At 51.5% G+C, this 14,828-nt stretch overlaps 1 protein-coding gene across 4 annotated transcripts in view; it reads left to right on the forward strand.

Moving 5' to 3' along the window:
• The window catches only part of MKNK1 (MAPK interacting serine/threonine kinase 1), a 42,638-nt gene extending 31,930 nt beyond the window's left edge, over positions 1-10,708 (forward strand). For 3 of the 4 annotated variants that reach the window (XM_027108657.1, XM_027108656.1, XM_027108658.1), the window contains 6 exons: positions 19-74; positions 3,299-3,394; positions 5,522-5,716; positions 6,395-6,559; positions 8,009-8,052; positions 9,399-10,708. In XM_027108657.1, the coding sequence (XP_026964458.1) occupies positions 19-74; positions 3,299-3,394; positions 5,522-5,716; positions 6,395-6,559; positions 8,009-8,052; positions 9,399-9,675 (833 nt within the window). In that variant the 3' untranslated portion in view covers positions 9,676-10,708. The remainder of the gene's footprint in view (positions 1-18; positions 75-3,298; positions 3,395-5,521; positions 5,717-6,394; positions 6,560-8,008; positions 8,053-9,398) is intronic. The other variant, XM_027108659.1, reaches the window with a different exon arrangement.
• The last annotated feature ends 4,120 nt before the right edge of the window (positions 10,709-14,828 follow it).

A 14,828-nucleotide genomic window follows, 5' to 3' on the forward strand; every position in this document is an offset into this window, starting at 1 on the left:
TGCTCTTTGTCATTTCAGGCATTGCTCACCGCGATCTGAAGCCAGAAAATATATTGTGTGAATCTCCAGAAAAGGTACTTATTAGGGCCTGATTTGGGATGTCACAGTTCATACTGACTCAGGGAAGCCACCCTTACTTTCAGTGTAAATCATTAGCAGCTCTCTCGGCCTCAGGTACCAAGTTGAACTGATTATTAGAGGCACATGAGAATATTATACCTAACGTGTAGTGTTTCTACATCCCAAGTAGGGCTAATCCTTGGCCCTTCGGTGCTCTTTATCAGCAGATTGGCTTAAGCCTGAGTGTTTGTAAAATATATGAGACCTGCACAAAATGAATGTTTTCTAATCCGATGCACCTACCTTTAGAGCAGTAGATGTGAGTCAGACAGCACCTCCATCTTACATCAAGCAAATCTCTGCCTGTAAATGATGTTTATGTTATGGTATATATGCCTGCCGGTGTCCACCACTAGAAGTGATAATTAGGAAGCAAGTTCTTGAAAAGGGTTTCTGCTTCCATTTTTATTTCCAAAGATGCCCATTAAAAAGAAGACATTTATACTTGGTGTTGAACAAATGCAGCCTATTTTAATCTTTATCTTAATCTATTAGTAAATGGAAGTGTTTGCATCTTCATAGCATGTATGAATTTGACAAAGTCTTTGTTAGGAGGGACTTAGGCCCAGGTGGTTTTGATGGCCCACATTCCTAGCTGTGTGTGTATACATGTGCATATGCATGACACACGTGTCTTGGTCTGGATTAGGGGAGCACTCATAAATAAGGAGTGGCTGTGAGGGAACATGTGAGTCAGCCTGCTACTTACAATGCTTTTGTGGGGAATAGAAATGTATTCACTCAAATAAATCTTGTGACTTCCTGTCAGTGGCTCTGGCATAAAACTTTATAATTTATCATGATTATCATTATGGTTATTATTAATAATTATGTTTAACATTTCTTGAGCACTTAACATTGTACCAGGCACTTACACTTGTTTTATCTAGTATTTATAAAATCTCATGAGGTAGACACTATTATTATATTCATTTTATGGGGATAAGGAAACTGAAGCTTAGGTAGATTTAGAAACTTGCCCAAAGTCACTCAGCTGTTAAGTAGTAGAGATTAAAACTAAGGTAGGCTGACCCCAGACTCCACTGGTGCTCTGAACTACTCTGTCATAGTGCCTCTGGTTTATAGTGTACTTTCATGTCCTTTGTTTCATTTGATGTTCATGACACAGGTTTGTTGCCCCTTTTTATGGCTGACGTTAAAATTAAGAGAGACTGAGTGTAAAAAGACATTATCAAGAAAGTGAAAAAACAACCCATAGAATGGGAGAAAATATTTGCAAATCATATGTCTGATAAGGGTTTAATATCCAAAATATATAAAGAACTTCTAAAACTCAATATCAAAAAGACAATTTAAAAATGGGAAAAGGGCTTCAAAAGACATTTCTCCAAAGAAGGTATACAAATGGCCAGCAAGAACATGAAAAGGGGCTTCCCTGGTGGCGCAGTGGTTGAGAGTCCGCCTGCCGATGCAGGGGACGTGGGTTCGTGCCCCGGTCCGGGAGGATCCCACATGCTGCGGAATGGCTGGGCCCATGAGCCATGGCCGCTGAGCCTGCGTGTCCAGAGCCTGTGCTCCACAGTGAGAGAGGCCACAACAGTGAGAGGCCCGCGTACCCCAAAAAAAAAAAAAAAAAGAACATGAAAAGATGCTCAGCATCCTTAGTCATCAGGGAAATGCAAATCAAAACCACAGTGAGATACCATGTCACACCTACTGGGATAGTTACAATACAGAAAATAGAAAATAAAAGGAGTTGATGAGGACGTGGGGAAATGGGGTCTCTTCCCCATCGCTGGTGGGAATATAAAACAGTTCAGCCACTGTGGAAGACAGTTTGGCAGCTCCTCAAAAAGCTAAGCATAGCATTACCATAGCACTCAGCAATTCCACACCTGTGTATATACCCAAAAGAGTTGAAGACAGAGACTTGAACATCAATGTTCACAGCAGCACTAGTCATAATAGCCAAAGCCGGAAACAGCCCAAGTGTCCTCAGCAGATGAATGGCTGAACAAAATGTGGTATATCTATATAATGGAATATTGTTCAGCTGTAAAACAGAATGAAGTTCTGACGCGTGCTGCCACATGGATGAACCTTGACGCCAGTATGCTAAATGAAATAAAAGGACAAATTTTGTGTGATTCCACTTACGTGAAATATCTGGAATAGGCAAATTCATAGAGACGAAAAGTAGATTAAATGTTACTGGGGCTGGAGAGAGGGGAAATGGGGAGTTATTGCTTAATGGGTAGAGTTTCTGTTTGATGTGATGTGACAGTTTTGGAAACATACTGGTAGTGGTTGCCCAACAGCATGAATGTAGTAATGCTACTGAATTGTACACTTGAAAATGGTTAAAAGGGCATGTTTCTGTTATATATATTTTAACCACAGTGAAAAAGAGAAGCTAAGTGAAAAAGAAAAGAAGAAAGCTAGAATGTAAGGCAGAGAAAAGGGAGGGAGGAAAGAAAGAGAGGTGGGAGCTGCAGTAGGTAAATGGCAAATGGGGCCTAGCACTTTTGACTGGCTGCTGTGCTATTCCACCACGCAGGCCATTCTCATGCACTCACACAGCGCCTCCCACTTGGCTCCAGAGATGACTCATGCTCTCTGCAGTCTCAGGTGCAGCATCTAGTCCCAGTGGACTGGGCTGCTATGTTGATGCTGCCTAGAGTGACCAACCATCCCAGTTTGCTCGGGCCTAAGGGATTTCCTGGAATGCAGGACTCCCGGTGCTTAAACCCAACAAAACCCCAAGTAAGCAAAGACAGGTTGGTCACCCTAAGCCACCTGAGGTGGTCAAGGGTTTTATGCAAAACTCCTTTGCCCTGCAGTGAGTGAGCTACAAGGAGTCTTTCAGGAATACGTGCTAACTTCTCTAACTTCTGAGTTGCAACCTACATTGTTGGTGAGAGTTCCATAGGTTTGCTCCCTGTCTTATACGAAGTTCACAACCACAGTCTGACCCCGTGTAGTGCACACATTTTCTCCTAGTCGGGAAATAAGGAAAGAGCATGGAGAAGAGGACACCTTAGGACAAATCCTCAGGTGATTTCTAGTTCACTCAAGAAGAGGAAACATGACTGCCAGGTAAAGCTGGGCTTCAGCGTGGCAGCCACACTGTGGCAGTATATACCCACATAGACACGCGGTCTCCTCACGCCCCTTGGCTGCTCCTATTTGTAACGTTGCTTCCTGCTTTCCGTTTCAGGTGTCTCCGGTGAAAATCTGTGACTTTGACTTGGGCAGTGGGGTGAAACTGAACAACTCCTGCACCCCCATAACCACACCAGAGCTGACCACTCCAGTATGTATGGCTGGGCACCTGTGCCCTCTCCTTCTGAGCTCCTGTCCCTAATGCTCTGGAGACCAGAACAGAGGGCTAAGGAAGGGAAACCAAGTGTATCTGCTGCTGCCTGAGTTGTTGTTTGGCCTCACTTCCTATCTTAACAACCACCCCCATCCCCCACCCCTCCCCTGCTTAGGTGCTAGTGGAACTGACATTAGAGCTTTCAGTTTGGGGTGGGTCCACTGCTAATGAGGAGACTAATTATATCCATAAGAACAGGCTGAGCCCTGACTCCTGACCCAGGTGAAGACAGACACTACTCTCAGGCCCACTCTTGCATATGAGCATGTGGACAGCTCCCATTCCCATGGTGGAGTCGGGGCACATCCACCTTATGGTGAAGGTTAGGGAGCATGGCCTCTGTGGCAAGAACTGAGAGGTCTTTGCACGTAAGGGCCTGGCTGAGTTATCCTGTTGCTTCTCTTACTTCCCATTTCCTGCCCAGATGGTGCTGCTGGGAGCTATTTCTTACTAAGACATCTCTTGTACATACTGGATATACTATAATTGTTACAATTCTTTTGAGATTTGCACACTTCAAAAGTGAGTTTTCCTAATTTTTTTTTTTTTTGGCTGCATTGGGCCTTTGTTGCTGTGCACGGGCTTTCTCAAGTTGCGACAAGCAGGGGGCTACTCTTCGTTGCAGCACACGGGCTTAGTAGTTGCAGCACGCAGGCGCAGCAGTGGCGGCACACGAGCTTAGTTGCTCTGCGGCATGTGGGATCTTCCCAGACCAGGGCTCAAACCCGTGTCCCCTGCATTGGCAGGCGGATTCTTAACCACTGCTCCACCACGGAAGTCCCTAATAATCTTTTTTTAAGACGTTTTAAAATATGCCCATGTCTCATTCTAAGCAACATTATTAGAGATGTCTCTGTATTAGCTTCTACTACACTGAACTGCCTGATTCTCAAAGGCATTAACTCTGATTGCCAATAACAAAGAAAATGTCCTTTCTCCACTCGCCATCTTCCCGTCAAATTAGTTGTGTATGTTGCGAGGCTGGGGGGAGGGTTGCCTCCTGGTGAGCCTGAAATAATGAAGAGGGAAGCAAAAAGAGTTTGTTTTGTTTTTATCAGCAGTCTTCTATGCAAGTATAGGAGGAAGGACTCCTGGATTCTTGACCTGGGTTTGCCACTGATGTGCTTGAACAAATCCCTATCCCATTCTAGTCCTTGGTTTTCCCATCCATAAATGGGAGAAGTGAGGAGATCAGCTTTGTTCTAAGAGCTCTCCTAGCTTTGATGGTCTCTTAATTCTAAATTCTTATTCTTCCATGCTCAAAGCTAGCAGGGAAGCTTGGCAGGACTTCACTTTAAGAAATCCTTGCTGGGCTTCCCTGGTGGCGCAGTGGTTAAGAATCCACCTGCCAGTGCAGGGGACACAGGTTTGATCCCTGTTCTGGGAAGATCCCACTTGCCACAGAGCAACTAAGCCCGTGTGCCACAACTACTGAACCTGCGCTCTAGAGCCCATGAGCCACAACTACTGAAGCCCGCATGCCTAGAGCCCTGCTCCGCAAGAAGAGAAGCCACCGCAATGAGAAGCCCACGCACCGCAACCAAGAGTAGCCCCCGCTCGCTGCAACTAGAGAAAAGCCCACGCGCAACAACAAAGACCCAACTCAGCCAAAAATAAATAAATAAATTTATAAAAAGAAAAAGAAAGAAAGAAATCCTTGCTTTATGGAATTGGATCTCCTCCCGAGAGCTGTGCTCCTGGTACGTTGAAGTATCTGCTCATTGAGTGACTGTTTACAGAGAGCCAGGGCAGGGAGAGATTCCTGGAGCTTCTTGACCAAGGGTCTCTGCCTACTGGAGAAGGACCTGAGAAGATAAGAAGGTGACCTGGAACTAACTGGTCCTGTGGATTGTGGGGAATGATAGGACTCAGTTTACAAATGTCCAGTGGCCCAGCTTTTCTAAGTGCCTGGGTGGCACCAGTCAAGCTCTCTGGCCGACTTTCTCGACAGTTTCTTACTCTGCAACTCCATCCTCTTGCTCAAGTCCCATTACGGTCCCCTCCCTGTGACTAAGCCTCTCTCTTCTCTGCCATTTCCCCATCTCCACCTCTGGCCCTGCCCAGTGTGGCTCTGCAGAATATATGGCCCCTGAGGTGGTAGAAGTCTTCACGGATAAGGCCACTTTTTACGACAAGCGCTGTGACCTGTGGAGCCTGGGTGTGGTCCTCTACATCATGCTGAGTGGCTACCCGCCCTTTGTGGGTCACTGCGGAGCCGACTGTGGCTGGGACCGGGGAGAGGTCTGCACAGTGTGCCAGGTGAGCACAGGGCCTGCTGGGAGGTCAGGTGGCTGGGGGAGGCCAAGCGGGACTGGGCTTGGTGATTGTGCCTGATCTGGAATGGGGTGTATCGTGCCCTTCCCTCTCAGTCCAAGAGCAGCCACCAGGTGAGATGGAGATCATCAGGCCCTCAGTCCAGAGAGGAGTTCAGGGTAGGATTGTTAGAGAATATCATTCCTGAGCTGAGTGAGTCTCAAAGGAGGAGTCTGGCCCCCTCCAGGAGGGGAAGAGAGGCAAGAAATGCAAGTAGAAGGAACAGCACGAGCAAAGATAGGAGGTTTGAAACAGTGGTGTATGTTGAGGGAGGAAGAGGAAGGATAAGGATTCTGGTGGCGGGAGATGAGCCCGGTCATCTGGATGGAGGGCCCTGGATGAAAGGCCGAGGAATTGGGCATTGTTCTCTAGTTGACATTCCTCACTCATCACCCACCTGGCCCTCCAAGTAGCATTGCCATCCCACCCACCCAGGGCGTTCTGTGTGGTTGGATGATTTAGGGGAGGGTGGGGGTTGGGGAAGGGGCCCTAGTCTGGGAAATACCCAGGCCACTAGCCGCAGGTGCAGCTGAGGTCGACTGGACCCACATGATCAGACCATGACAGGCACACTCTGCCCATCCCCTGGCCAGTGTGGCCTCAGTAGGAATTTTCCTTACCTAGAACAAGCTGTTTGAGAGCATCCAGGAAGGCAAGTATGAGTTTCCTGACAAGGACTGGGCTCATATCTCCAACGAGGCCAAAGACCTCATCTCCAAGCTCCTGGTTAGAGACGTGAAACAGAGACTGAGTGCCGCCCAAGTTCTGCAGCACCCGTGGGTGCAGGGGGTGAGTGACTGGTTGGGGGGGTGGGGGCGTCCACCTCTTCAGGGCTGCAGCAAGGCATGAGGAAGCTCTTACACCCCCGTGGCTGATCTCAGCTGGAGGGAGCCGGATGGCAGCTTCAACCCCTGTGCACGTAGAACTGAACTGACCCCTGGCCTAACCCCACACCGAGTGCCTTACAGATATCACTGACTGGGCTCTAACCTTGGCCACAGACTAAGCCCCAGGCGGCGCATGCCCCTCTGGAATGGAAAAGGCCTCTGGGAGATTCTCCATGTGCGTCCCACTATTGGCAGAGGCACCCAGCAGAGGGAGCAGCCTGGATGGTAGCACCATCCCCTTATACAGAAGTTTCCTTAGCTGACAGCGCGCAGAAACAAGGCCTTTCCACCCTGCTTGCTGTGCGGCTGCATTGGGGGCTCATAGGTTCCTCTTGTGCTGCTGGGGTCTGGCTGCAGCTTTCCTGAAAGGCAAAGGCTGGTGTTTTCCCCAAAGGAAAGCTCCAAGTCTTCACTAGAAAACATTTTTAACCATCCTCCTCAGTTAATCATGATACCAGACCTCTGTCCCTCCAAAGGGTCTGCCAAACCTCCTGTGATTTACTGTGTCTTCTTGGTCTGCCAGTCCCTAGCCAGCCTCAGGGGAAGGAAGCAAGCGTTGCCAGCCCCAGTTACAGGTGGGAACCCCATCCATGGGTCTCCAAGTGGCTGATTCCCAACCACCCAAGAGCTGCTGCAGCCACCCAAGTGTTGCACCACTGAGCACTTACCACATGCCAGACACTGGCAGTAGTGGGAGGAGCGAGACCCAAGCTCTATCTTCACGTTCTGATGGGGAGAGGGAACCAAGGGAATAAATGATAGGATAGTACGACAGAAGTGTTATCAAAAGTGTTCAGGGGCTTCCCTGGTGGCGCAGTGGTTGAGAGTCTGCCTGCCGATGCAGGGGACACAGGTTCGTGCCCCGGTCCGGGAAGATCCCACATGCCGTGGAGCGGCTGGGCCCGTGAGCCATGGCCGCTGAGCCTGCGCGTCCGGAGCCTGTGCTCCGCAACAGGAGAGGCCACAACAGTGAGAGGCCCGCGTGCCGCAAAAAAAAAAAAAAAGTGTTCAGGACACCAAAGGACAAGGACCCACCTCTGCTTGGGACAGGGGTTGGGGGGCAGCAAGGAAGGGGGACTGTCTCATGGGAGAGGTGACCCTGGAGCTGGGTCTCGGAGGGTGATTAGGACTTTGCCAGGTAAAGAGAGGGCTCTCCATGCAGAGGCAGCTGGGTTGGGGTCTGTACCTTGCTTTCTGTCTCCTTGGAAGGTCTGACCCTGCAGGCGTGCATGGGCAAGTCCCTGTGCTGGGCCCGAGCCTCTAGTAACCTGCCCACTCCGCTGGCTTGGGTGGGGGCAGCTCTTGAAAGAGGGAGCAGCGCTTACCCACACATCTGTCCTTCCCGTTCTAGCAAGCTCCAGAAAGGGGACTCCCCACGCCGCAAGTCCTCCAGAGGTAAATGCTCCCGCTGCCCTCCACGCCCTGGCTCATTTGGCTTTGACCTTCCCCTCGAGCTCTCAGCCACACCGGGGCCCATCCCCCCGTGGGGGACGGGGGGTCCATCTCTAGGCTCAGGTATCCTCTTCGTGAACGGGCTCCTGGCCTCCGTCTCCTTGCTCCTCTTCCTTGTCTCCCTCTACACTAGGTCTGGCTCCCTCTCTTCTCTTCCTCCACCTGGATGGCTTCCCCTGCCCCAGCATCTTTAAGATCCTGCCTTAGGCTGTTTGCAGGAGAAAAACCTGTTTTGTGGATCCACATGAATCCTAACTGGAAATCACTATTTACAGCCCGAAGCAAGGTTTCCTTCTACTGCTGCGGGTTGGTGAAAGTAGCAGGAACCTGGGGCCTTGTAAGGCAGAGGGACCAAGTGTCATATACACTACTAGACAAACAATGATAATGGCCACTGTATAGGAAATACTTAACCACCCGCCAGGGATCGTACTAAGGGCTTTACATATATTGAATCTCATAAGCTTTATGACACATTTAAAAAAGGGGCGCTCCTATTGCCCCATTTTATAGATGAGAAAACTGAGGAATAGATAAATCAAGTTAACTTAAGGCTACACAGTAGCCTAGGGAGTGGGACTTTGAACGCAGATGTGTTTTACTCTAGTGCCTTTTAACACTAGATCATGTTCCCAGTGAGCACTCCCTATTCCCCAAGGACCAGGGCTAAATAAAGCCTCATGGGAATCCCTCTGGGAACCAACCTCCTGGCCAGTTTCCAGGAGTTAAACAGGGAGGTATTACACCTTTATAGTCCCAGTTCATTTGAGCCCAGCTTGGGTTCCTCCCTGATTCTTTAGAGCTGCATCCAGATGCCTTGAGCCTCCAAACCTTAGATCCACCTTAGAAAACGGGTTCAGCAAACCCAGAGTGCCCGTTACATGCTAGCCCTGAGCTGGGTTCTGGGGACACAGACGTAAAGGCACAGCCCCTGCTCTTGGAGCCCCCTGTCCTGATGGGGGAGAGGGATGTACGTGGGTGAGTTTCAAGTGCATGACCCTTCCTCTGGTAGAGCGTGTGCAGGGCTCAGAAGAGGGGGCTCTGGATGGAAGGTGGCATTTGTCCCAACTCTTAAGTCCAGAGACTGTCCTTGAGACTCAAAGCCTTTCCAGCCCCAGTGAAGTCAGATTCCAAACCCATGCAAGAACTTCAGAGAGCAACCTGTGCCAGCTCAGAAAAATCCAGTGGGAGCATAGAACCGCAGCAACTGGTGCGGGTGTCGAGGAGCTGGCTGGCGGACCCCACTGAGCCCTGCCTCCCTCTCTTCTCTGCTCCCCCCATCCCTGCAGAAATAGCAGCACAATGGACCTGACGCTCTTTGCGGCTGAGGCCATCGCCCTTAACCGCCAGCTGTCTCAGCACGAGGAGAATGAACTGGCGAAGGAGTCGGAGGCGCTGGCCGAGGGCCTCTGCTCCGTGAAGCTTTCCCCTCCCTCCAAGTCACGCCTGGCCCGCCGGAGGGCGCTGACCCAGGCAGGCCGCAGTGGAGACACGCAACCGAGCCCGACACCCACAGAGCTCTGTCCCACTCCGGGCCCCAGGCCTGGCCCCTCTGGAAACCTGTGAGGGGCCTGCTCTGCGGCTCCATCCAGGCCTTTTCATCCACAAAGGCTCTCGTCCTCCTTTCCCCAGAGTCCTCAAGGAAAAAGCTTTTTCCTAAGGGGTTGTCTTTGAAAGGGAAAACTATCACTTGTCACTTTGCATAATTGCCTGCAGCAGGGACATCTCTTTACTGGGCTCCTGCCCACCTGCTCACCCGCCTGCGGATTGAGGATCCAGCCCAGCCCGCTCTCACCGGCTGGGGCTGTGGCCTTCAGGGAGCCAGCCTTGAGAAGCGTCGGTTGACAGAGGCTCTTCCCTCTCCCTGCACTGTCACCCCCCTCTGGCGGTCCTTCCACCTTCCTCTGTCCTCCGGACGTCCTCCCCCGTGGCTGAGGGAAGCCATCCCCTCGATTCAGGGAACGGCAGGGAGCCTTCTGCATTCAGGAAGCCAGATCCGTCTTCCAGTCGATAGCTCAGAGAAGCACATAATCTTTCTTTGCCATGACCAAAATGTGTCCGTCATTTATCATCCTCTGCCTTGTTTGGGATTGCTGCTGAAGTCAGTATTATTTCGTGTTTTACAATATTTGGCATTTTTTCTAACCGTGCTCTTCCGACAAAGATGAGACTTTAAACTCCCACTGTGAGCCCGTGGACTTTCCAGAGCTCTTAGGGTTCATTCTTCTCTCCTGAATTTCCATGCATTTGGAAGGTTTTAATGAGCTATTTCCTATTACTCTAACTGGTTTTAAGCTGTTCAGATGATGAGTGACTTAGAGACCAGTGTGTCTGCTGCTACCTTCCTCGAGCCTGGTGTGGAGGGCAGCGCAGGTCTGGGGCACTGAGGAGCTCTGTGCCTGAGGTGGAGCCAGTCCGGAGCCTGCCCAGCCACCCTGGTCTGAGCCGTGTGGTGCCTTCTGCTGGGGAGCTGATAGCTGAGCATCAGCGGAGCTGCTTAGTTACCTAAGAAAATCGATTTGCATATGTCAGATGTTTTTGCAACACAAGGATGCTATTATGCATTGTGCTTATTTTAATAAAACTGTTTTAAATTCTAGTGCCTTCCTGGTGGTCCTTTCTTCACCTGCAACCCTGAGGAGGAGACAGGCCTTCTAGAGAGGGGCTGGGTTCTGCCAAGGGGGGGGGGGGTGCCCGTTGTCAAGACCTCTGAATATAGCACAAGGTGAAGGAGAGATCATTGCTTCTCTTTTTTCAGTGAGGAAATGAAATTCATCAAACATTTGTCAATCTCCTTTTCTGTGCCAGGACCCAGAGATAAGTGGGAAACAGCCTCTGCCTTTTAGGATCTCCCTATCCAGTGGAAGAGGCCGTGTCAGCAACCATCACACAAGCTGGCTTCAAAAAGCACTTCAACAGGCGTGCCCTGTACCCAGCCCAGCCCACCCACCCAAGTGGAGCAGAGTCCCGTCTGTCTGAAGCAGCACTAAGCCTTTCTTGAGGCTCCATCGTGTGCCTGGGACTGTGCTTGTCCTGCCAGAGTTAGTAACAAAGAAAAATGGCGCCTCGATCCACAGTCCTCACCTTCTTCAAGCAGAAGGCTTCTGTGCGCATTGCCTTAGTAATCCTCAGAACCAGACTCAGAAGACTGTATGGGGAGGGCCTTTAGAAATTCCCAAGGAGGTGGCAGAGGGAGGTCTGAGTGTCAGGGCAGAAGACTGGGCACTGCTGCCAGCTTTGCTCCCTGGGGGAGCAGAGAGCTGAGGTGGGGTGCGGGGCTCTTCCCTGTGGGGACAGGTCATGGGCCAGGCTGCCAGGTGTTCTGCACCGTGAATCCTCCATGTCAACGAGGACATACTTTTTGTTGATGGTCCTTCCTTTGCAGGAACCCGTACCATCCTCACGTCCCCTCTTCATCTACCCGGTGTGGGATGGGCTGGATAAATTGGCCTGCAGAATCTGAGCCTTTTGACCCAGTCTCCTTGTCCCTGGAGACTGGGAAGCAGGGTGTGACTTTTGTCTCTGGACTCCAGCCCCACCCTGGTCAATCCTCCAGGTTGGTCCAGCAGGGATGTGACTTACAGGAGCTTCCTGGACCGAGTATTCCACCCATCCCACTCCCCAGGTCCCCCTGGCAAGGCCTCTCTCATCCACAGCTCTGCTTAAATGCTACTGTGCCTACTTTGGTTTTGCTGGCGTCATTGTGCGCTTACTAAGTAACAAGTGCTTTCTGAGAAGCTCACAGGCATTACCTCATTTAATTCTCAGAGCAGTTATATGAGGTAAGGTGCTATTTACCCCACTTAACATGAAGAACCAAGCGGAAAAAGGAAAAAAATAGCTTGCCCACAGCTGTAGAGCTAGGAAGGTAGAACTGGAATTCTTCCCAGAGACCTGATACCCAGAGCTGTGCTACCTGGGTCCAAATCCCAGCTCTTCCACTTACTGGCCTTGGGCCCTGGGCAAGTTACACAATCTCTGAGGGTCTCAGTTTCTTAGACCAAAAATGGGGGAGGCTAGTGCTTACCTCGTGGTGCTACTGTGAAAGTTACAAATTAATAAATGTAAAGTGTTTAGAGCAGTTCCAAGCACACATAGTAAGTGCTCAATAAATATTACAGTAGCCGTGATGGTTGTAGTTACTTTTATTGTTGTCTCCTGGGGCATAATTGCTCAACTGGGCCCCAGTGATGGAGATGAGGAAACCTTCTTCTTGGCTTGTGTGGGTGGAGATGTGTTTGGCCTTTCCACACGGGGCTGGCCTCTGGCCCTTTGTGGGATCCTCCTGCTGGCAGGCTGCTCTGTCCCTCTTGGTGGGGGTCCCTGTCCCCACGGGGCAGCTGTTATGCCACGGGAAGAGCCAGGTTGGGGGCTGGAGCCCTGGATCCTAGTCTTTCCTTTACCACTGTTCACTAGGTGACCTTGGGAAGTCCCTTGCCCTTTCTGGGGACCAGGCCATGTGCCTGGCTCTGCTGGGCAGAGGCAGACATGCTGAGGGAGGCCCTGGGGCCTGGAACTGTGGCATCCAGAGCCCCAGCTCTAGGGCTCACGTGCAGGCTGCCCTTAGGAGAGGGCTGGAGTGTCCTGGACCTCAGGCTTCTTGCCTCAAATCCAGTCTCGGCAGGCCTCGACCCCAGCCCATCCTGATTCAAATGGACCCTGAGGACTCCTGTCTGAGCTCCGTCTGGGGGCTCAGGTACAGGGAGGGAGTCTTTCTCCCTCCAAGTGTCCACCTGCCTGAGCTCTGAGGTCCCCTCCTCCCTTCTGGCTGACTGCCCCTCTCCAGATCCAGCTTGGTGAACAGCAGTGCCCTAGTCCCATGCCAACTGCTCCAGCTGCTGAGGTCTGAGGGGAGCAGCGAGAAGCAAGGTCCCCCCACGGCTGGCACTCTTGTTGCCATGGTAGCAGTTGCCTTGGAAGCCACTTCCCCGACTTCAGCTTCCAAACAGTCCAGGAAAGCTGCCTGTCCCCCAAGGGATCGGTGAATTAATCAAGCTCTTTTCCAGGGTCCTCACCCCTCAAGGAAAATAAACAGAACTAAACCAAGCTGAGGCCTTTTCACCCACTCTTTCTCCCCACCCCCATGCCACCCTTGGACTTGGTGCTTCCAGGAAGGAAAGAGCATAGGCAGGCACCCTCCAGCCCTGGCCTCCCTGTCAGACAAAGAGATTTTGTGACAGAGTTCAGCAGTGACTCACGGCCTAGCCACACTGGATCCGGGGGCCTGGAGGACCGAGGCTTCAGCTAGGAGGGCTCTGAGCTTGGGGATGGGGAAGTGTAGGGTGGTCAGGCTCTAGAGCCTGGGGCTCCCATCTCATCCACCTGTGCCAGTAAGATCATCACCCAAGGGCAAGCATGCACTTTCTTTCTCAGAGCTGGTACGGCCAGTATTGAGGAAAGAATTGGCAAGTCTCCCTCTCTACATTTGTAATCAACAGAGGAGCAGGTGTCACAAGTTTCCAGTAGCCTTTAGCGACACTCCTGTCATGTGGGAACGACGCAGGCCTCGACTGATTCTTCTGAACACCATGTCTCCCTCTAATGATGGGGTTGCCAATTCCTCCCACCTCCAATAAGATAATTTAGAGATGTGCTAGCGTACCTCCCAGCTGAGCGGGGAATCTGGACGTTGGGTTCCATCATGGACTCTGAAGCCGTCCTTCCACCTCCCCATGTCTCGGTCTCCCCATCTGTTCTGGAAAGGAGCTGGGAGGTTCTGTGATCTTGTAACTGATGGTGGCTTAATGTGTCTCTCCTCCATATGCTCTGCTCTGCCTCTGTGCCCTGAGGGATTTACAGTGTCAAAGGAAAACTCTAATTTAGAATTTGTCTCCGGTTTTTAGAGGTCAGGGTGTTCTGGAATCTGAAACCCACAATGCACAGGCATCCCTGACTCTGGCCCCTGCCATCCCCATCCCCATTCACCAGATGAGCAAAGTGAGTCCCACAGTGCAAGGTGCCCACCTCGGAGATGTGGCCGGGGAGCCTCTGTCTTGCTGATGGTATGGGAGCGTCGCCCTCAGCCTGACACCAGGAGAGGAGCCGGCACAGGCCCTGCCTGGCCAGAGTTATGCAAACACTTAATAGGGGCGGAGGGGTGGGGTGGGGGGGCATTGTGGAGGGTGTTCAGGTTCCCAAAGCTGCATGTCTCAGGAACACGTTTTCATGGACAACTATTTTGATGGCTCCTTCTAAAACTAGTCAGTGGGGGATAAATTGTGTGACAGAGACATGTGTTGTCATTTGATGCCTAATTAGAGGAATAATCAGACCTCATCCTGGCGAGAGGCACAGGGGATGTTGGCAGCAGCAGCTGTGGCTGGGATGCCCACCTCCAGGGCCTTCCTCGTATGGGGGCCGGGAACATGGCCCTGGGGTCCATCGGTGCTCTGTGGTCACCCCTCCTCTCTTCAAACCTTTGAGTTCACACGTGTCCCCGGCCAGGCCTCACTCCAGCTTCCTGACAGGGCCTTCCCTCAGTTGATGCTCAGTCAGATGACCCTGTCCTTCCCAGGCCCCTACCCCCACCCAGGAAAGCCTCCTGTTAGAGACAGAGGTCCCATGGTGCCCGCGGCCCTCTTCTCTGCCGACCTGAGGTGATCGTACAGGTCCAAGCCCTCCCCAAGCTCTGTCCTTGTGTCCAGAAGCCCAGCCTGGGTGCCCACTGGCCACTCAGTGGTGCTCACGCCCTGAACCTGCCCTCAGGGGGCTCACCGTCT

Source organism: Aethalodelphis obliquidens, unplaced genomic scaffold (assembly GCF_003676395.1).
Source record: "Aethalodelphis obliquidens isolate GAN/ISIS:26980383/991018 unplaced genomic scaffold, ASM367639v1 scaffold9, whole genome shotgun sequence".
NCBI lineage: Eukaryota > Metazoa > Chordata > Mammalia > Artiodactyla > Delphinidae > Aethalodelphis > Aethalodelphis obliquidens.